The sequence below is a fragment of the Oncorhynchus kisutch genome, unplaced genomic scaffold (genome assembly GCF_002021735.2).
Source record: "Oncorhynchus kisutch isolate 150728-3 unplaced genomic scaffold, Okis_V2 Okis01b-Okis20b_hom, whole genome shotgun sequence".
NCBI classification, from domain to species: domain Eukaryota; kingdom Metazoa; phylum Chordata; class Actinopteri; order Salmoniformes; family Salmonidae; genus Oncorhynchus; species Oncorhynchus kisutch.
In genome coordinates, this window is record NW_022261978.1 from 10,350,819 (window position 1) to 10,373,768 (window position 22,950).

At 43.3% G+C, this 22,950-nt stretch overlaps 1 protein-coding gene across 2 annotated transcripts; it reads left to right on the top strand.

Moving 5' to 3' along the window:
* The first annotated feature begins 1,663 nt into the window (after positions 1–1,663).
* Positions 1,664–22,586, top strand: LOC116358858 (zinc finger protein 260-like). 2 transcript variants are annotated; one of them, XM_031811109.1, is made up of 4 exons: positions 1,664–2,589; positions 3,180–3,427; positions 3,692–3,845; positions 21,227–22,586. In XM_031811109.1, the coding sequence occupies exons 1-4, from the start codon at positions 2,253–2,255 to the stop codon at positions 22,039–22,041; spliced, it is 1,554 nt and encodes a 517-aa protein (XP_031666969.1). In that variant the 5' UTR covers positions 1,664–2,252; the 3' UTR covers positions 22,042–22,586. The 2 variants fall into 2 exon arrangements, with proteins under 2 accessions (XP_031666969.1, XP_031666968.1); XM_031811108.1 differs by having other exon boundaries at positions 1,667–2,589; positions 21,224–22,586.
* The last annotated feature ends 364 nt before the right edge of the window (positions 22,587–22,950 follow it).

The following is a 22,950-nucleotide window of genomic DNA, read 5'->3' on the forward strand; positions in this document are numbered from 1 at the left end:
AATCATCCACAAGCTACCGAGGAATCCTCCACAAGCTACCGAGGAATCCTCCACAAGCTACTGAGGAATCCTCCACAAGCTACTGAGGAATCCTCCACAAGCTACTGAGGAATCCTCCACAAGCTACTGGGGAATCATCCACAAGCTACTGGGGAATCATCCATAAGCTACTGAGGAATCCTCCACAAGCTACTGGGGAATCATCCACAAGCTACCGGGGAATCCTCCACAAGCTACTGAGGAATCATCCACAAGCTACTGAGGAATCCTCCACAAGCTACTGAGGAATCCTCCACAAGCTACTGGGGAATCATCCACAAGCTACTGGGGAATCATCCACAAGCTACTGAGGAATCCTCCACAAGCTACTGGGGAATCATCCACAAGCCAAGTGTGTGCAAAGGGTGGCAACTTTGAAGAATCTCAAATATAAAATATATTTAGATTTGTATTAACACTTTTTTGGTTACTAAACTCAGCAAAAAAAAGAAATGTCCCTTTTTCAGGACCCTGTCTTTCAAAGATCATTTGTAAAAATCCAAATAACTTCACAGATCTTCATTGTAAAGGGTTTAAACACTGTTTCCCATGCTTGTTCAATGAACCAAAAACAATTAATGAACATGCACCTTTGTTTTTGAAGTGTTCAGAACAAGGTTAAAATTAAGCTTGTTGGACACTAAGAAAGCTTTGTTGTAGAGCATTTAACACAAAATCCAGGGAGGGGCCAGCTGAGTATAAGACTGTATCATCTGCATATAAATGGATGGATGAGAGCTTCCTAATGCCTGAGCTATGTTGTTGATGTAAGTTGAGAAGAGTGTGGGGGTTAGGATTGAGCCTTGGGGTACTCCCTTGGTGACAGGCAGTTGCTGAGACAGCAGATTTTCTGACTTTATACACCACACTCTTTGAGAGAGGTAGTTAGCAAACCAGACCAAAGACCCCTCAGAGACACCAATACACCTTAGCCGGCCCAGAAGAATGGAATGGTCTATCGTGTCAAAAGCTTTGGCCAAGTCAATAAAAATAGCAGCACAACATTGCTTAGAATCAAGTGCAATGGTGACATCATTTAGAACCTTTAAGTTGTAGTGACACATCTATAACCTGAGAGGAAACCAGATTCCATACCAGAGAGTAACTATAGACATCAAGAAAGACAGTCAATTGATTATTGACAAGTTGTTCCAACACTTTTGACAAACGGGGCAAATTTAAAAATAGGCCTGTAAACAGTTAGGATCAGCTTGATCTCCCTCTTTAAATAAAGGACCCACTGTATCTGCCTTCCCGTCAATGGGAACCTCCCCAGAGAGGGGAGACAGGTTTAAAAGGTCAGAGATAGGGCTTGGTGATGATAGGGGCAGCAACCTTAAAGAAGAAAGGGTCTAAACCATTTGACACGGATGTTTTTTGGGGGGGTCGAGTTTCCTTTAGCACCTCGAACTCAGTGCCTTAGCCCATACACTGCACTGTTCATGCTCTATGTGAATCAGCGTTAAACGACCTCAACTGGATCCTACCTGTCTGTCATCTGTGTCCTTACAAGTGCCTGGGAGATGAACACATGAAGGAAACCCTCAACATATACAGTCCAACAGGTTCAAAAAGAGGAAGACACATTTCCTTATTTGGAATTATATGTAATGACATCGTTTGCCAGAAGAAAAAAAACTATATAGTGAATCTTTTTAGAAACTGCGTTAGCCACTCCAGTCAGCAGATGGCGAAGTCTTTCAGGTGATGCTTCTCACGTGACGTATAATGTAGTGGACACACGGGTTTCCACTAGTTACCACAGCCACAATGTCAAAAATTGGCCAATCGAAAGATTAATGAAAACATTTTTTTTTTTTTAAACAAACATTTTCTTTTTGGTGTTAATTTAGGGTTCGGCATAAGGATAGCAATGTGGTTAGAGTTAAGGTTGAAATCTAATTTTAAGAAGATAAATTGTGGGAATGGGTGGGGTTTATGACTTTGTGGTTGTGGTAACTTGTGACGACCGACTGCGTTGGACGCGTCTTCAACAACACCATCTCTGTAGCTTGTTAGCCAACATGAAATACAAACACTGAAGCTCTGTAGGCCATTTTTGTGTAGCTACACGAATCTCGCTGATTTAAACACAGTTCATTTAACGTATCTACTAGTTCAAGTAAACGTGATTAGATTGCTAAATTTGCACATGTGTTACCGAGCCTAGCATTAGGGTAGTCGCTAATGCTAACTAGCTAACATCCCTGACAATGAGCTCACTAAGGTACTCTCCTCCTGCTAATGAAGAGGAGATCTGCTGGACGGAGAAAGCAGCTCTGGGGATGAACATTGTCATTAAAGAAGAAGAGGAGGATATTACAGTGATAGGAACGGAAGACGCTTGTCGAATTAAAACGGAGGAAGAGGGGATAGAGTCTGTCACAGTGGAAGAAGAGGTAGAAGCTTTCAGAATAAAAAAGGAGATGGCTTCCTCTATCACATTGAAAGAAGAGCCTTTTGGAGTGAAGGAGGAGTCAATAACATTGAAAGAAGAGAAACCTTTTGGGGTGAAAGAGGAGGAGGAGACAGAAGATCCGGTTAACACTGGTGAGTAATTGTCTTAAAAACAGGGGGAGAACTATGCAGTTGTTGAACTGGTGTGTGATTTTAAATTATAAAAAAAATATATATATATATATACGTGTGTCGGTACACTGAATAACCAGTAAAAAACATTGATTTAAAGCATCAACTCCAATTGAATCATTATAACATTCAATACACCCCACATACATGTCTCCGGTGCAATCTTAAAGGAGCAAAAAACTAGAGTTAAGATTTTAATCACAGCGTATTAAGACGTGTTGTTGTTGTTGTCATTATTGGGCTTATTCTAATGACCTCATATCAAAAATACTACTTTTTAAAAAGTGTATTTGTTTATTTTCCTTTAGTTTGTATTCCGAGTTCGCTCGTCTATTGCTCTCCGACCGAAGGTCCTAGGATGATAAGTGATATGTTTGGAATCAGAGGAGGGAGCAAGCTATAACCTATGTTTTTACCAATAGTATGTTTGGAATCAGATGAGGGAGAAAGCTACAACCTATGTTTTTACTGGTAGTATGTTTGGAATCAGATGAGGGAGAAAGCTACAACCTATGTTTTTACCGGTAGTCAAACTCTCTTCCCTTTTACAGATCCAAAAACGAGGCAATATGCAGTTTCCTGGCCCTCCCAGGGCTCTACAGTGAAGGAGGACATCAGAAAGATACAGGAAGAATCTAATGTGACACCAGTGAGTCCCAGACAGTTTGGTGGGGATGACGACGATGCTATTCACTGCGACAAAGAATGCGACGTGAAAGACAAGGATTGGTTTCCTAGCAACAGGCTGAAGGCGGAGTCAGCTCCAGAGAGCCACACCCCAGAGCAGAGGGGGAGTGGTGTGAGTACATCCCAGTCACAAAGTGATTCTGGTTCTCAACATTCCTTCCTTAATTCCTGGACCTCCTTCTATAAATCCATTGGAGGAGAACATTTGAGGTTCATCCAAATACTGATATGTGAAATGTTTTTTGGCAAATACAGATGATTCTGATTGGACTTTCTCCTCCACAACATTTATAGCAGGAGGTCCAGAGAACGAGAGGAATCAAGGTAGGAGAGAGTTTCCCACCCTAAATTGATTGTTTATTTTTGTGGTTTCCAGGACATGTCTTTCCGTCTCCCAGAGTCCCCAGGTCGTGCCTCTCCCAATGTTGCCTTACTGTGGGGTCTGAAGAGTGTGTCTGTGCGGCTGGTCGACTGCAGGAAAACACCGGGTCTGCGTGGAACTGTGAGAGGAGAAGAAGAGGGAGATTCAAGTAAGAACAGTGGTGTGTGGATGAGACTACAATCTGCTTCTGTTACAGTTCTGTGGTCAGTGTTGTAGAGCAGCTCATTAGTTCTGTGGTCAGTGTATTCACTGTTGTATAGCAGCTCATTAGTTCTGTGATCAGTGTATTCACTGTTGTAGAGCAGCTCATTAGTTCTGTGGTCAGTGTATTCACTGTTGTAGAGCAGCTCATTAGTTCTGTGGTCAGTGTATTCACTGTTGTATAGCAGCTCATTAGTTCTGTGGGCAGTGTATTCACTGTTGTAGAGCAGCTCATTAGTTCTGTGGTCACTGTTGTAGAGCAGCTCATTAGTTCTGTGGTCAGTGTATTCACTGTTGTATAGCAGCTCATTAGTTCTGTGGTCAGTGTATTCACTGTTGTAGAGGAGCTCATTAGTTCTGTGGTCAGTGTATTCACTGTTGTAGAGCAGCTCATTAGTTCTGTGGTCACTGTTGTATAGCAGCTCATTAGTTCTGTGGTCAGTGTTGTATAGCAGCTCATTAGTTCTGTGGTCAGTGTATTCACTGTTGTAGAGCAGCTCATTAGTTCTGTGGTCAGTGTATTCACTGTTGTAGAGCAGCTCATTAGTTCTGTGGTCAGTGTATTCACTGTTGTAGAGTAGCTCATTAGTTCTGTGTATTCACTGTTGTAGAGCAGCTCATTAGTTCTGTGGTCACTGTTGTAGAGCAGCTCATTAGTTCTGTGGTCAGTGTATTCACTGTTGTAGAGCAGCTCATTAGTTCTGTGGTCAGTGTATTCACTGTTGTAGAGCAGCTCATTAGTTCTGTGGTCACTGTTGTATAGCAGCTCATTAGTTCTGTGGTCAGTGTATTCACTGTTGTAGAGCAGCTCATTAGTTCTGTGGTCAGTGTATTCACTGTTGTAGAGCAGCTCATTAGTTCTGTGGTCAGTGTATTCACTGTTGTACAGCAGCTCATTAGTTCTGTGGTCACTGTTGTACAGCAGCTCATTAGTTCTGTGTTCACTGTTGTAGAGCAGCTCATTCGTTCTGTGGTCAGTGTATTCACTGTTGTAGAGCAGCTCATTAGTTCTGTGGTCAGTGTATTCACTGTTGTACAGCAGCTCATTAGTTCTGTGGTCACTGTTGTACAGCAGCTCATTAGTTCTGTGTTCACTGTTGTAGAGCAGCTCATTAGTTCTGTGGTCAGTGTGGTCAGTGTTGTAGAGCAGCTCATTAGTTCTGTGGTCAGTGTATTCACTGTTGTAGAGCAGCTCATTAGTTCTGTGGTCAGTGTATTCACTGTTGTAGAGCAGCTCATTAGTTCTGTGGTCAGTGTATTCACTGTTGTAGAGCAGCTCATTAGTTCTGTGGTCAGTGTATTCACTGTTGTAGAGCAGCTCATTAGTTCTGTGGTCAGTGTATTCACTGTTGTACAGCAGCTCATTAGTTCTGTGGTCACTGTTGTACAGCAGCTCATTAGTTCTGTGTTCACTGTTGTAGAGCAGCTCATTCGTTCTGTGGTCAGTGTATTCACTGTTGTAGAGCAGCTCATTAGTTCTGTGGTCAGTGTATTCACTGTTGTACAGCAGCTCATTAGTTCTGTGGTCACTGTTGTACAGCAGCTCATTAGTTCTGTGTTCACTGTTGTAGAGCAGCTCATTAGTTCTGTGGTCAGTGTGGTCAGTGTTGTAGAGCAGCTCATTAGTTCTGTGGTCAGTGTATTCACTGTTGTAGAGCAGCTCATTAGTTCTGTGGTCAGTGTATTCACTGTTGTAGAGCAGCTCATTAGTTCTGTGGTCAGTGTATTCACTGTTGTACAGCAGCTCATTAGTTCTGTGGTCACTGTTGTAGAGCAGCTCATTAGTTCTGTGGTCAGTGTATTCACTGTTGTATAGCAGCTCATTAGTTCTGTGGTCAGTGTATTCACTGTTGTAGAGCAGCTCATTAGTTCTGTGGTCAGTGTATTCACTGTTGTAGAGCAGCTCATTAGTTCTGTGGTCAGTGTATTCACTGTTGTAGAGCAGCTCATTAGTTCTGTGGTCACTGTTGTAGAGCAGCTCATTAGTTCTGTGGTCAGTGTATTCACTGTTGTAGAGCAGCTCATTAGTTCTGTGGTCAGTGTATTCACTGTTGTAGAGCAGCTCATTAGTTCTGTGTTCACTGTTGTAGAGCAGCTCATTAGTTCTGTGGTCAGTGTGGTCAGTGTTGTAGAGCAGCTCATTAGTTCTGTGGTCAGTGTTGTACAGCAGCTCATTAGTTCTGTGGTCAGTGTATTCACTGTTGTAGAGCAGCTCATTAGTTCTGTTGTCAGTGTATTCACTGTTGTACAGCAGCTCATTAGTTCTGTGGTCACTGTTGTAGAGCAGCTCATTAGTTCTGTGGTCAGTGTATTCACTGTTGTACAGCAGCTCATTAGTTCTGTGGTCAGTGTATTCACTGTTGTAGAGCAGCTCATTAGTTCTGTGGTCACTGTTGTAGAGCAGCTCATTAGTTCTGTGGTCAGTGTATTCACTGTTGTACAGCAGCTCATTAGTTCTGTGGTCACTGTTGTAGAGCAGCTCATTAGTTCTGTGGTCAGTGTATTCACTGTTGTATAGCAGCTCATTAGTTCTGTGATCAGTGTATTCACTGTTGTAGAGCAGCTCATTAGTTCTGTGGTCAGTGTATTCACTGTTGTAGAGCAGCTCATTAGTTCTGTGGTCAGTGTATTCACTGTTGTATAGCAGCTCATTAGTTCTGTGGGCAGTGTATTCACTGTTGTAGAGCAGCTCATTAGTTCTGTGGTCACTGTTGTAGAGCAGCTCATTAGTTCTGTGGTCAGTGTATTCACTGTTGTATAGCAGCTCATTAGTTCTGTGGTCAGTGTATTCACTGTTGTAGAGGAGCTCATTAGTTCTGTGGTCAGTGTATTCACTGTTGTAGAGCAGCTCATTAGTTCTGTGGTCACTGTTGTATAGCAGCTCATTAGTTCTGTGGTCAGTGTTGTATAGCAGCTCATTAGTTCTGTGGTCAGTGTATTCACTGTTGTAGAGCAGCTCATTAGTTCTGTGGTCAGTGTATTTACTGTTGTAGAGCAGCTCATTAGTTCTGTGGTCAGTGTATTCACTGTTGTAGAGTAGCTCATTAGTTCTGTGTATTCACTGTTGTAGAGCAGCTCATTAGTTCTGTGGTCACTGTTGTAGAGCAGCTCATTAGTTCTGTGGTCAGTGTATTCACTGTTGTAGAGCAGCTCATTAGTTCTGTGTTCACTGTTGTAGAGCAGCTCATTAGTTCTGTGGTCAGTGTGGTCAGTGTTGTAGAGCAGCTCATTAGTTCTGTGGTCAGTGTTGTACAGCAGCTCATTAGTTCTGTGGTCAGTGTATTCACTGTTGTAGAGCAGCTCATTAGTTCTGTTGTCAGTGTATTCACTGTTGTACAGCAGCTCATTAGTTCTGTGGTCACTGTTGTAGAGCAGCTCATTAGTTCTGTGGTCAGTGTATTCACTGTTGTACAGCAGCTCATTAGTTCTGTGGTCAGTGTATTCACTGTTGTAGAGCAGCTCATTAGTTCTGTGGTCACTGTTGTAGAGCAGCTCATTAGTTCTGTGGTCAGTGTATTCACTGTTGTACAGCAGCTCATTAGTTCTGTGGTCACTGTTGTAGAGCAGCTCATTAGTTCTGTGGTCAGTGTATTCACTGTTGTATAGCAGCTCATTAGTTCTGTGATCAGTGTATTCACTGTTGTAGAGCAGCTCATTAGTTCTGTGGTCAGTGTATTCACTGTTGTAGAGCAGCTCATTAGTTCTGTGGTCAGTGTATTCACTGTTGTATAGCAGCTCATTAGTTCTGTGGGCAGTGTATTCACTGTTGTAGAGCAGCTCATTAGTTCTGTGGTCACTGTTGTAGAGCAGCTCATTAGTTCTGTGGTCAGTGTATTCACTGTTGTATAGCAGCTCATTAGTTCTGTGGTCAGTGTATTCACTGTTGTAGAGGAGCTCATTAGTTCTGTGGTCAGTGTATTCACTGTTGTAGAGCAGCTCATTAGTTCTGTGGTCACTGTTGTATAGCAGCTCATTAGTTCTGTGGTCAGTGTTGTATAGCAGCTCATTAGTTCTGTGGTCAGTGTATTCACTGTTGTAGAGCAGCTCATTAGTTCTGTGGTCAGTGTATTTACTGTTGTAGAGCAGCTCATTAGTTCTGTGGTCAGTGTATTCACTGTTGTAGAGTAGCTCATTAGTTCTGTGTATTCACTGTTGTAGAGCAGCTCATTAGTTCTGTGGTCACTGTTGTAGAGCAGCTCATTAGTTCTGTGGTCAGTGTATTCACTGTTGTAGAGCAGCTCATTAGTTCTGTGGTCAGTGTATTCACTGTTGTAGAGCAGCTCATTAGTTCTGTGGTCACTGTTGTATAGCAGCTCATTAGTTCTGTGGTCAGTGTATTCACTGTTGTAGAGCAGCTCATTAGTTCTGTGGTCAGTGTATTCACTGTTGTAGAGCAGCTCATTAGTTCTGTGGTCAGTGTATTCACTGTTGTACAGCAGCTCATTAGTTCTGTGGTCACTGTTGTACAGCAGCTCATTAGTTCTGTGTTCACTGTTGTAGAGCAGCTCATTCGTTCTGTGGTCAGTGTATTCACTGTTGTAGAGCAGCTCATTAGTTCTGTGGTCAGTGTATTCACTGTTGTACAGCAGCTCATTAGTTCTGTGGTCACTGTTGTACAGCAGCTCATTAGTTCTGTGTTCACTGTTGTAGAGCAGCTCATTAGTTCTGTGGTCAGTGTGGTCAGTGTTGTAGAGCAGCTCATTAGTTCTGTGGTCAGTGTATTCACTGTTGTAGAGCAGCTCATTAGTTCTGTGGTCAGTGTATTCACTGTTGTAGAGCAGCTCATTAGTTCTGTGGTCAGTGTATTCACTGTTGTAGAGCAGCTCATTAGTTCTGTGGTCAGTGTATTCACTGTTGTAGAGCAGCTCATTAGTTCTGTGGTCAGTGTATTCACTGTTGTACAGCAGCTCATTAGTTCTGTGGTCACTGTTGTACAGCAGCTCATTAGTTCTGTGTTCACTGTTGTAGAGCAGCTCATTCGTTCTGTGGTCAGTGTATTCACTGTTGTAGAGCAGCTCATTAGTTCTGTGGTCAGTGTATTCACTGTTGTACAGCAGCTCATTAGTTCTGTGGTCACTGTTGTACAGCAGCTCATTAGTTCTGTGTTCACTGTTGTAGAGCAGCTCATTAGTTCTGTGGTCAGTGTGGTCAGTGTTGTAGAGCAGCTCATTAGTTCTGTGGTCAGTGTATTCACTGTTGTAGAGCAGCTCATTAGTTCTGTGGTCAGTGTATTCACTGTTGTAGAGCAGCTCATTAGTTCTGTGGTCAGTGTATTCACTGTTGTACAGCAGCTCATTAGTTCTGTGGTCACTGTTGTAGAGCAGCTCATTAGTTCTGTGGTCAGTGTATTCACTGTTGTATAGCAGCTCATTAGTTCTGTGGTCAGTGTATTCACTGTTGTAGAGCAGCTCATTAGTTCTGTGGTCAGTGTATTCACTGTTGTAGAGCAGCTCATTAGTTCTGTGGTCAGTGTATTCACTGTTGTAGAGCAGCTCATTAGTTCTGTGGTCACTGTTGTAGAGCAGCTCATTAGTTCTGTGGTCAGTGTATTCACTGTTGTAGAGCAGCTCATTAGTTCTGTGGTCAGTGTATTCACTGTTGTAGAGCAGCTCATTAGTTCTGTGTTCACTGTTGTAGAGCAGCTCATTAGTTCTGTGGTCAGTGTGGTCAGTGTTGTAGAGCAGCTCATTAGTTCTGTGGTCAGTGTTGTACAGCAGCTCATTAGTTCTGTGGTCAGTGTATTCACTGTTGTAGAGCAGCTCATTAGTTCTGTTGTCAGTGTATTCACTGTTGTACAGCAGCTCATTAGTTCTGTGGTCACTGTTGTAGAGCAGCTCATTAGTTCTGTGGTCAGTGTATTCACTGTTGTACAGCAGCTCATTAGTTCTGTGGTCAGTGTATTCACTGTTGTAGAGCAGCTCATTAGTTCTGTGGTCACTGTTGTAGAGCAGCTCATTAGTTCTGTGGTCAGTGTATTCACTGTTGTACAGCAGCTCATTAGTTCTGTGGTCACTGTTGTAGAGCAGCTCATTAGTTCTGTGGTCAGTGTATTCACTGTTGTACAGCAGCTCATTAGTTCTGTGGTCAGTGTATTCACTGTTGTAGAGCAGCTCATTAGTTCTGTGGTCAGTGTATTCACTGTTGTAGAGCAGCTCATTAGTTCTGTGGTCAGTGTATTCACTGTTGTAGAGCAGCTCATTAGTTCTGTGGTCAGTGTGTTCACTGTTGTAGAGCAGCTCATTAGTTCTGTGGTCAGTGTATTCACTGTTGTAGAGCAGCTCATTAGTTCTGTGGTCACTGTTGTAGAGCAGCTCATTAGTTCTGTGGTCAGTGTTGTAGAGCAGCTCATTAGTTCTGTGGTCAGTGTATTCACTGTTGTACAGCAGCTCATTAGTTCTGTGGTCAGTGTATTCACTGTTGTATAGCAGCTCATTAGTTCTGTGGTCACTGTTGTAGAGCAGCTCATTAGTTCTGTGGTCAGTGTTGTAGAGCAGCTCATTAGTTCTGTGGTCAGTGTTGTAGAGCAGCTCATTAGTTCTGTGGTCAGTGTTGTAGAGCAGCTCATTAGTTCTGTGGTCACTGTTGTAGAGCAGCTCATTAGTTCTGTGGTCACTGTTGTAGAGCAGCTCATTAGTTCTGAAACTACTCGAGCTGCTTTTTGCTAAAGTAATTGTGCACTGAATGGTGTTAGTCAGGTGTTTCACCCGTGCTGGCTTGTCATCTCTCGTCAGAAGGCGTTTCACCTGTACTGCCCCAGGTGATCCTTAAGACCTGCTGGCATGTTCATCAGTTGGCATGATAGATGTTGAGAGAGTAATGACTTGTTGGTTCTCCCTGTTTAAGTGTGAACCCAAGCCTTTTATCCGGTGTCTTCCCTGTTTCCTATAGCTCTGCTTCCTGTTGACTCCCTGTCTTCCCTGTTTCCTATAGCTCTGCTTCCTGTTGACTCCCTGTCTTCCCTGTTTCCTATAGCTCTGCTTCCTGTTGACTCCCTGTCTTCCCTGTTTCCTATAGCTCTGCTTCCTGTTGACTCCCTGTCTTCCCTGTTTCCTATAGCTCTGCTTCCTGTTGACTCCCTGTCTTCCCTGTTTCCTATAGCTCTGCTTCCTGTTGACTCCCTGTCTTCCCTGTTTCCTATAGCTCTGCTTCCTGTTGACTCCCTGTCTTCCCTGTTTCCTATAGCTCTGCTTCCTGTTGACTCCCTGTCTGCCCTGTTTCCTATAGCTCTGCTTCCTGTTGACTCCCTGTCTGCCCTGTTTCCTATAGCTCTGCTTCCTGTTGACTCCCTGTCTTCCCTGTTTCCTATAGCTCTGCTTCCTGTTGACTCCCTGTCTTCCCTGTTTCCTATAGCTCTGCTTCCTGTTGACTCCCTGTCTTCCCTGTTTCCTATAGCTCTGCTTCCTGTTGACTCCCTGTCTTCCCTGTTTCCTATAGCTCTGCTTCCTGTTGACTCCCTGTCTTCCCTGTTTCCTATAGCTCTGCTTCCTGTTGACTCCCTGTCTTCCCTGTTTCCTATAGCTCTGCTTCCTGTTGACTCCCTGTCTTCCCTGTTTCCTATAGCTCTGCTTCCTGTTGACTCCCTGTCTTCCCTGTTTCCTATAGCTCTGCTTCCTGTTGACTCCCTGTCTTCCCTGTTTCCTATAGCTCTGCTTTCTGTTGACTCCCTGTCTTAAGTTGGTGTGGGCTTGTCTTTTCATTTGGCTCTCCTTAGTGGGCATCCATGGTGGGAATCGTTTAGGGCACATTTCCTAGTTACATGTCAACTTTAAAGGATGTCTTTCAGAACCTCTTCTACAACCCTACCTGTTTGGTTTTGGTTGTCCCAGGGAGTTTCTTTGTGAGTTCACCTGTTTGTGAGAGACATTTTCAGTTTGTCTTGTGGGAAGGTAACAATGTCGATACCACATGTGGATAAGAATTAATAAAAAAATATATAATTATTAACAGAAATACTGATTTCAAATCAGGGACCTTTAAAATAGGAATTGGGATAATTAATGTAGCAGGTTAGTAGAATTAGGTTAAGGTTAGGATAATTAACGTGGCAGGTTAGTAGAATTAGGTTAAGGTTAGGATAATTAACGTGGTAGGTTAGTAGAATTAGGTTAAGGTTAGGGTAATTAACGTGGTAGGTTAGTAGAATTTTTGGTTTTAGAATTAGGGTAATTAACGTGGTAGGTTAGTATAATTAGGGTAATTAACGTGGTAGGTTAGTAGAATTAGGGTAATTAACGTGGTAGGTTAGTAGAATTTGGGTAATTAACGTGGTAGGTTAGTATAATTAGGGTAATTAACGTGGTAGGTTAGTAGAATTAGGGTAATTAACGTGGTAGGTTAGTAGAATTAGGGTAATTAACGTGGTAGGTTAGTAGAATTAGGGTAATTAACGTGGTAGGTTAGTAGAATTAGGGTAATTAACGTGGTAGGTTAGTAGAATTAGGGTAATTAACGTGGTAGGTTAGTAGAATTTGGGTAATTAACGTGGTAGGTTAGTAGAATTGGGGTAATTAACGTGGTAGGTTAGTAGAATTAGGGTAATTAACGTGGTAGGTTAGTAGAATTGGGGTAATTAACGTGGTAGGTTAGTAGAATTAGGGTAATTAACGTGGTAGGTTAGTAGAATTAGGGTTAGCTAAAATTCTAAAACTGTCTCGGACAAAGCTAAAAGTTTAAAAAACAAACAAAACAAAACAATGTCTATTTACCACCACAGACTGATGCTGGAACTAAGACTGCACTCAACAAACTGTATGAGGTCATAAGAAACCAGGAAAAAGCTCATCCAGAAGTGGTGCTCCTAGTGGCCTGGGACTTTAATGCAGGGAAACTTAAATCAGTTTGACCTCATTTCTACCAGCATGCTAAATGTGCAACCAGAGGAAAACAAACTCTAGACCACCTTTACTCCACACAGAACGCATGGGGACTGGTGGTGTAGTTGAGTGAGATGCCTACCTCTACCAAAAGACAGTGAAAGTCCCTGCTGTTGACAATGGGACCAGTTTATTCCGATAATGGAGGAGGTCGAACATCAGACTGACGACGGGTCCTCGCCCTGGAGTGGATGTTGAGGGGAGAACATCTAGGTCAAGGCCAACGACGGGTCCTCAACCTGGAGTGGATGTTGAGGGGAGAACATCTAGGTCAAGGCCAACAGTAGGTCCTCACCCTGGAGTGGATGCTGAGGGGAGAACATCTAGGTCAAGGCCAACGACGGGTCTCACCCTGGAGTGGATGCTGAGGGGAGAACATCTAGGTCAAGGCCAACAGTAGGTCCTCACCCTGGAGTGGATGTTGAGGGGAGAACATCTAGGTCAAGGCCAACGATGGGTCCTCACGCTGGAGTGGATGTTGAGGGGAGAACATCTAGGTCAAGGCCAACGATGGGTCTCACCCTGAAGTGGATGTTGAGGGGAGAACATCTAGGTCAAGGCCAACGACGGGTCCTCAACCTGGAGTGGATGTTGAGGGGAGAACATCTAGGTCAAGGCCAACAGTAGGTCCTCACCCTGGAGTGGATGCTGAGGGGAGAACATCTAGGTCAAGGCCAACGACGGGTCTCACCCTGGAGTGGATGCTGAGGGGAGAACATCTAGGTCAAGGCCAACAGTAGGTCCTCACCCTGGAGTGGATGTTGAGGGGAGAACATCTAGGTCAAGGCCAACGATGGGTCCTCACGCTGGAGTGGATGTTGAGGGGAGAACATCTAGGTCAAGGCCAACGATGGGTCTCACCCTGAAGTGGATGTTGAGGGGAGAACATCTAGGTCAAGGCCAACAGTAGGTCCTCACCCTGGAGTGGATGTTGAGGGGAGAACATCTAGGTCAAGGCCAACGATGGGTCCTCGCCCTGGAGTGGATGTTGAGGGGAGAACATCTAGGTCAAGGCCAACAGTAGATCCTCACCCTGGAGTGGATGTTGAGGGGAGAACATCTAGGTCAAGGCCAACGATGGGTCCTCACCCTGGAGTGGATGTTGAGGGGAGAACATCAAGGTCAAGGCCAACGACTGGTCCTCACCCTGGAGTGGATGTTGAGGGGAGAACATCTAGGTCAAGGCCAACGACGTGTCTCACCCTGGAGTGGATGTTGAGGGGAGAACATCTAGGTCAAGGCCAACGACGTGTCCTCAACCTGGAGTGGATGTTGAGGGGAGAACATCTAGGTCAAGGCCAACGACGTGTCTCACCCTGGAGTGGATGTTGAGGGGAGAACATCTAGGTCAAGGCCAACGATGGGTCCTCACCCTGGAGTGGATGTTGAGGGGAGAACATCTAGGTCAAGGCCAACGACGTGTCTCACCCTGGAGTGGATGTTGAGGGGAGAACATCTAGGTCAAGGCCAACGACGTGTCTCACCCTGGAGTGGATGTTGAGGGGAGAACATCTAGGTCAAGGCCAACGACGTGTCTCACCCTGGAGTGGATGTTGAGGGGAGAACATCTAGGTCAAGGCCAACGACGTGTCTCACCCTGGAGTGGATGTTGAAGGGAGAACATCTAGGTCAAGGCCAACGACGTGTCTCACCCTGGAGTGGATGTTGAAGGGAGAACATCTAGGTCAAGGACAACGACGTGTCTCACCCTGGAGTGGATGTTGAAGGGAGAACATCTAGGTCAAGGCCAACGACTGGTCATACCAGCTTTTGGTGGCAGCAGTTCTATCTAACTACCCCGACCACAACAGCAGCTACATTGGATTCCAGGAAGCTGAGGCTCATAGCGTCTTATACGAATAACATTTTCAAGAAATAACATTGTAGTTAAATTGTTTTATTAACAATTTAATGTTATTATTAAACATAAAACAATTACTGTTACTAAGCAACTCACAGCATTAGTTAGACCATGGACTCAGTACTGGTACTCTGTGTATACAGCCATGTTATTACCTAGTACCCCTACACATCAACTCAGTACTGGTACTCTGTGTAAACAACCATGTTATTACCTCGTACCCCTACACATCAACTCAGTACTGGTACTCTGTGTATACAGCCATGTTATTACCTAGTACCCCTACACATCAACTCAGTACTGGTACTCTGTGTATACAGCCATGTTATTACCTAGTACCCCTACACATCAACTCAGTACTGGTACTCTATGTATACAGCCATGTTATTACCTAGTACCCCTACACATCAACTCAGTACTGGTACTCTGTGTAAACAGTCATGTTATTACCTAGTACCCCTACACATCAACTCAGTACTGGTACTCTGTGTTTACAGCCATGTTATTACCTAGTACCCCTACACATCAACTCAGTACTGGTACTCTGTGTATACAGCCATGTTATTAGCTCGTACCCCTACACATCAACTCAGTACTGGTACTCTGTGTATACAGCCATGTTATTACCTAGTACCCCTACACATCAACTACCTCGTACCCCTACACATCAACTCAGTACTGGTACTCTGTGTATACAGCCATGTTATTACCTAGTACCCCTACACATCAACTCAGTACTGGTACTCTGTGTATACAGCCATGTTATTACCTCGTACCCCTACACATCAACTCAGTACTGGTACTCTGTGTATACAGCCATGTTATTACCTAGTACCCCTACACATCAACTCAGTACTGGTACTCTGTGTATACAGCCATGTTATTACCTAGTACCCCTACACATCAACTCAGTACTGGTACTCTGTGTATACAGCCATGTTATTACCTAGTACCCCTACACATCAACTCAGTACTGGTACTCTGTGTATACAGCCATGTTATTACCTAGTACCCCTACACATCAACTCAGTACTGGTACTCTGTGTATACAGCCATGTTGTTACCTAGTACCCCTACACATCAACTCAGTACTGGTACTCTGTGTATACAGCCATGTTGTTACCTAGTACCCCTACACATCAACTCAGTACTGGTACTCTGTGTATACAGCCATGTTATTACCTAGTACCCCTACACATCAACTCAGTACTGGTACTCTGTGTATACAGCCATGTTATTACCTAGTACCCCTACACATCAACTCAGTACTGGTACTCTGTGTATACAGCCATGTTATTACCTAGTACCCCTACACATCAACTCAGTACTGGTACTCTGTGTATACAGCCATGTTATTACCTAGTACCCCTACACATCAACTCAGTACTGGTACTCTGTGTATACAGCCATGTTATTACCTAGTACCCCTACACATCAACTCAGTACTGGTACTCTGTGTATACAGCCATGTTATTACCTAGTACCCCTACACATCAACTCAGTACTGGTACTCTGTGTATACAGCCATGTTATTACCTAGTACCCCTACACATCAACTCAGTACTGGTACTCTGTGTATACAGCCATGTTATTACCTAGTACCCCTACACATCAACTCAGTACTGGTACTCTGTGTATACAGCCATGTTATTACCCAGTATCCCTACACATCAACTCAGTACTGGTACTCTGTGTATACAGCCATGTTATTACCTAGTACCCCTACACATCAACTCAGTACTGGTACTCTTTGTATACAGCCATGTTATTACCTCGTACCCCTACACATCAACTCAGTACTGGTACTCTGTGTATACAGCCATGTTATTACCTAGTACCCCTACACATCAACTCAGTACTGGTACTCTGTGTATACAGCCATGTTATTAGCTCGTACCCCTACACATCAACTCAGTACTGGTACTCTGTGTATACAGCCATGTTATTACCTAGTACCCCTACACATCAACTCAGTACTGGTACTCTGTGTATACAGCCATGTTATTACCTAGTACCCCTACACATCAACTCAGTACTGGTACTCTGTGTATACAGCCATGTTATTACCTAGTACCACTACACATCAACTCAGTACTGGTACTCTGTGTATACAGCCATGTTATTACCTAGTACCCCTACACATCAACTCAGTACTGGTACTCTGTGTTTACAGCCATGTTATTACCTAGTACCCCTACACATCAACTCAGTACTGGTACTCTGTGTATACAGCCATGTTATTACCTAGTACCCCTACACATCAACTCAGTACTGGTACTCTGTGTTTACAGCCATGTTATTACCTAGTACCACTACACATCAACTCAGTACTGGTACTCTGTGTATACAGCCATGTTATTACCTAGTACCCCTACACATCAACTCAGTACTGGTACTCTGTGTTTACAGCCATGTTATTACCTAGTACCCCTACACATCAACTCAGTACTGGTACTCTGTGTTTACAGCCATGTTATTACCTAGTACCCCTACACATCAACTCAGTACTGGTACTCTGTGTTTACAGCCATGTTATTACCTAGTACCCCTACACATCAACTCAGTACTGGTACTCTGTGTTTACAGCCATGTTATTACCTAGTACCCCTACACATCAACTCAGTACTGGTACTCTGTGTTTACAGCCATGTTATTACCTAGTACCCCTACACATCAACTCAGTACTGGTACTCTGTGTATACAGCCATGTTATTACCTAGTACCCCTACACATCAACTCAGTACTGGTACTCTGTGTATACAGCCATGTTATTACCTAGTACCCCTACACATCAACTCAGTACTGGTACTCTGTGTTTACAGCCATGTTATTACCTAGTACCCCTACACATCAACTCAGTACTGGTACTCTGTGTTTACAGCCATGTTATTACCTAGTACCCCTACACATCAACTCAGTACTGGTACTCTGTGTTTACAGCCATGTTATTACCTAGTACCCCTACACATCAACTCAGTACTGGTACTCTGTGTTTACAGCCATGTTATTACCTAGTACCCCTACACATCAACTCAGTACTGGTACTCTGTGTTTACAGCCATGTTATTACCTAGTACCCCTACACATCAACTCAGTACTGGTACTCTGTGTATACAGCCATGTTATTACCTAGTACCCCTACACATCAACTCAGTACTGGTACTCTGTGTTTACAGCCATGTTATTACCTAGTACCCCTACACATCAACTCAGTACTGGTACTCTGTGTTTACAGCCATGTTATTACCTAGTACCCCTACACATCAACTCAGTACTGGTACTCTGTGTATACAGCCATGTTATTAGCTCGTACCCCTACACATCAACTCAGTACTGGTACTCTGTGTATACAGCCATGTTATTACCTCGTACCCCTACACATCAACTCAGTACTGGTACTCTGTGTTTACAGCCATGTTATTACCTAGTACCCCTACACATCAACTCAGTACTGGTACTCTGTGTTTACAGCCATGTTATTACCTAGTACCCCTACACATCAACTCAGTACTGGTACTCTGTGTATACAGCCATGTTATTACCTAGTACCCCTACACATCAACTCACTACTGGTACTCTGTGTATACAGCCATGTTATTACCTAGTACCCCTACACATCAACTCAGTACTGGTACTCTGTGTATACAGCCATGTTATTACCTAGTACCCCTACACATCAACTCAGTACTGGTACCCCTGTGTTTACAGCCATGTTATTACCTAGTACCCCTACACATCAACTCAGTACTGGTACTCTGTGTTTACAGCCATGTTATTACCTAGTACCCCTACACATCAACTCAGTACTGGTACTCTGTGTATACAGCCATGTTATTACCTAGTACCCCTACACATCAACTCAGTACTGGTACTCTGTGTATACAGCCATGTTATTACCTAGTACCCCTACACATCAACTCAGTACTGGTACTCTGTGTATACAGCCATGTTATTACCTAGTACCACTACACATCAACTCAGTACTGGTACTCTGTGTTTACAGCCATGTTATTACCTAGTACCCCTACACATCAACTCAGTACTGGTACTCTGTGTATACAGCCATGTTATTACCTAGTACCCCTACACATCAACTCAGTACTGGTACTCTGTGTATACAGCCATGTTATTACCTAGTACCCCTACACATCAACTCAGTACTGGTACTCTGTGTTTACAGCCATGTTATTACCTAGTACCCCTACACATCAACTCAGTACTGGTACTCTGTGTTTACAGCCATGTTATTACCTAGTACCCCTACACATCAACTCAGTACTGGTACTCTGTGTTTACAGCCATGTTATTACCTAGTACCCCTACACATCAACTCAGTACTGGTACTCTGTGTTTACAGCCATGTTATTACCTAGTACCCCTACACATCAACTCAGTACTGGTACTCTGTGTATACAGCCATGTTATTAGCTCGTACCCCTACACATCAACTCAGTACTGGTACTCTGTGTATACAGCCATGTTATTACCTCGTACCCCTACACATCAACTCAGTACTGGTACTCTGTGTTTACAGCCATGTTATTACCTAGTACCCCTACACATCAACTCAGTACTGGTACTCTGTGTTTACAGCCATGTTATTACCTAGTACCCCTACACATCAACTCAGTACTGGTACTCTGTGTTTACAGCCATGTTATTACCTAGTACCCCTACACATCAACTCAGTACTGGTACTCTGTGTATACAGCCATGTTATTACCTAGTACCCCTACACATCAACTCAGTACTGGTACTCTGTGTATACAGCCATGTTATTACCTAGTACCCCTACACATCAACTCAGTACTGGTACTCTGTGTATACAGCCATGTTATTACCTAGTACCACTACACATCAACTCAGTACTGGTACTCTGTGTTTACAGCCATGTTATTACCTAGTACCCCTACACATCAACTCAGTACTGGTACTCTGTGTATACAGCCATGTTATTACCTAGTACCCCTACACATCAACTCAGTACTGGTACTCTGTGTTTACAGCCATGTTATTACCTAGTACCCCTACACATCAACTCAGTACTGGTACTCTGTGTTTACAGCCATGTTATTACCTAGTACCCCTACACATCAACTCAGTACTGGTACTCTGTGTATACAGCCATGTTGTTACCTAGTACCCCTACACATCAACTCAGTACTGGTACTCTGTGTTTACAGCCATGTTATCGTTACTCATTGTGTATTTATTATTACGCTCTAAATACTCAAACAATGTACCTAAAAACTGTCTGGGATCCTGACAAACAGCCACGTGTTATAAAGGACCCACAAGAGTTTGTGGGTCAACTTCCCCTTTAAGCAGGATTCCGGAACAATAAATATTTGCAGAATCCATGCAAAAAAACAAGTCCAGTATTTATAATCTAACTTAGGTTTTTTTTTTAATCAAAAACAACAAAACCGAGTAGCCAAATGTTTCCAGCATTCAGAAAATCTACACTGGAGTTGCTTACCAAGACGACATTGAATCTTCCTGAGTGGCGTAGTTACAGTTATGACTTAAATCGGATTGAAAATCTGTTGTAAGACTTTAAAATGGCTGTTTAGCAATGATCAACAACCAACTTGACCGACTTACCCAGAAAAACTCACAGGTGTAATCGCTGTCAAAGGTGATTTTAACATGTATTGCCTCGGGGGTGGGAAATATGATGTAAATTTAGATATTTCCTGTATTTCATTATCAATCAATGTGCAAAAATGTCTAAAAACACGTTTTTACTTTGTCATTATGGGGTATTGTGATGTCATTATGGGCTATTGTGATGTCATTATGGGCTATTGTGATGTCATTATGGGGTATTGTGATGTCATTATGGGGAATTATGATGTCATTACGGGGTATTGTGTGTGTGGATGTATTAGAATGTTTTATTTAATTCATTTTGCATTCAGGCTGTAACACAACAACATGTGGAACAAGTCAAGGGCTATGAATACTTTCTGAAGGCACTGGACCCAATGTCAGATGAACTCGTGGATCCATTTTGTCTGTCTCTGCCGTGCACTATGAAGGAAGTTAGAGGTAGTTTCACAGGACAATGCTAACTAGCATCCGCTAGCATACCTGTAGACTGCCGTGCACTATGAAGGAAGTTAGAGGTAGTTTCACAGGACAATGCTAACTAGCATCCGCTAGCATACCTGTAGACTGCCGTGCACTATGAAGGAAGTTAGAGGTAGTTTCACAGGACAATGCTAACTAGCATCCGCTAGCATACCTGTAGACTTTCAGTCATTGCGCTAACATGAGTTGCCAGAAATCTCGCAGTATCCGTTTAAAGCCACATTGTAAGATGTGTTTACCATCAAGAGTGGGCCAACAACAAAACAGTATTACCAATGGATCAAATGCAGCTTATGACATTGATTTAAATACTATAGTCCTCAATTTCTATGTTATAGTGCTCTGCTATAAGACTTTTTTAAATGTAAGAATTGTTTGAAAACTGGCCTCAGGTTATTGAGGGATGTGGTTAGGATTTAACCTCATAGGAAGACAGTTGTTTCATGTGGAGATTTCATTCAGGTCTCTCTTTTAAATACACATACTGTTTTTCTTTAGCAGGTGAAGGACCAGACTCAGAGGAACCAGAGCCAGAGACATCCAAACCAGTAAGACGACACCACTGCTCCCAGTGTGGAAAGAGTTTTACCCGGTTAGGGTCCTTGAAAAGGCATGAAGGAATACACGCAGGAGAGGAGACTTACCACTGCTCCCAGTGTGGAAAGAGTTTTACCAGGTTATTTAGCCTGAAAAGACATGAGATGATACACACGGGAGAAAAGCCTTTCCACTGCTCCCAGTGTGGAAAGAGTTTTACCCGTTTATGGCACCTGCAAATGGATGAGAGAAGGCACAGAGGAGAGAAGCCTTTCCGCTGCTCCGATTGTGGAAAGAGTTTTACCCAATTAGGGAGCCTGAAAGAACATGAGAGAATGCACACAGGAGAAAAGCCCTTCCACTGCTCACTTTGTGGAAAGCGTTTTACCCATTTAGGAAGCCTGAAAGGACATGAGAGCATGCACAGAGGAGAAAAGCCCTTCCACTGCTCACATTGTGGAAAGCGTTTTACCCGGTTGGGGCACCTGAAAGCACACGAGAGAATTCACACAGGAGAAAAGCCCTTCGACTGCTCCCTGTGTGGGAAGAGTTTTACTCAGTTAGGGGGCCTGACAAAACATAAGATATTACACAAAGGAGAGAAGCATTTCCACTGCTCCCTGTGTGGAAAGAGTTTTATCCAGTTATGGGGCCTGAAAACACATGAGTGGACACACATAAAAGAGAAGCCTCACCCCTGTTCCCAGTGTGGAAAGAGTTTCACACAGTCAAGATACCTGAAAAAACATGAGAGGACACACTCCGCGGAGAAGCCTTGAAAGAATACACATTGCAGAGAAATATATATTGGAAAGATATTTACCTAGTTAGGGAACCTGAAAGACCACGAGGTAACAGACACAGGGGAAACACCTTACCACTGCTCCCAGTGTGGAAAGAGAGATTTAACGTAACTCATTAATTAACTGATGGTAACAGACGCAGGGGAAACACCTTACCGCTGCTCCCAGTGTGGAAAGAGAGATTTAACAATAATACATCAGTTAATTAATGAGTGAACACATACAGTGCTCCAACACTTCTCGTCTCATATTTTTGACTGACTGTTTATGCCACACGAAATCAAACTGTACAAAGTGAGCTCAATGTGTTTTAACATGAATTGGACATAGAGTCTATCTGTTTCAGTATAGAGTAGGTCAGTTGTAATGCTTTTTAAATCAATTAGAACTTTTTAGAACTCTGTCTTTGTGTATTTTCTCTGTGTGTTAATCAAGTGCTATCTATTTACATGTGATATATTTCCTCTTGTGTTTGCATTGTGTGTGTGGAAAAAATAAACAAATGTACAGAGTGAGAAAAACATACGAATCTAATTCCAACAGTATTTATTCATAATGTACATGTTAATATTGAGAGGGGTGTACTGCAAGGCAGGATCAATAAGGACTAGCCATCTAACTTTGATAAAGAACCAGAAATAACTATGGATTTTCTGGTTCATTCAAAAATCTCAACTTTGATATGCGTTTTTCAGACCATGCCCATTTCTAGCGTCCCTTTTCAAAATAATAAAAGGTAGCTGGCTAACTCATCGATCCTGCTGTTGTTGTATACCACTCAGGTCTAAGTCTGCCTAGAGGAAAACAGGACAGATCCTGGCGTTCCACCACCCTAGATGAGACAATAAATACCCCCCCCCCCCCCCCCCCCCCCCGTTTCAGTTG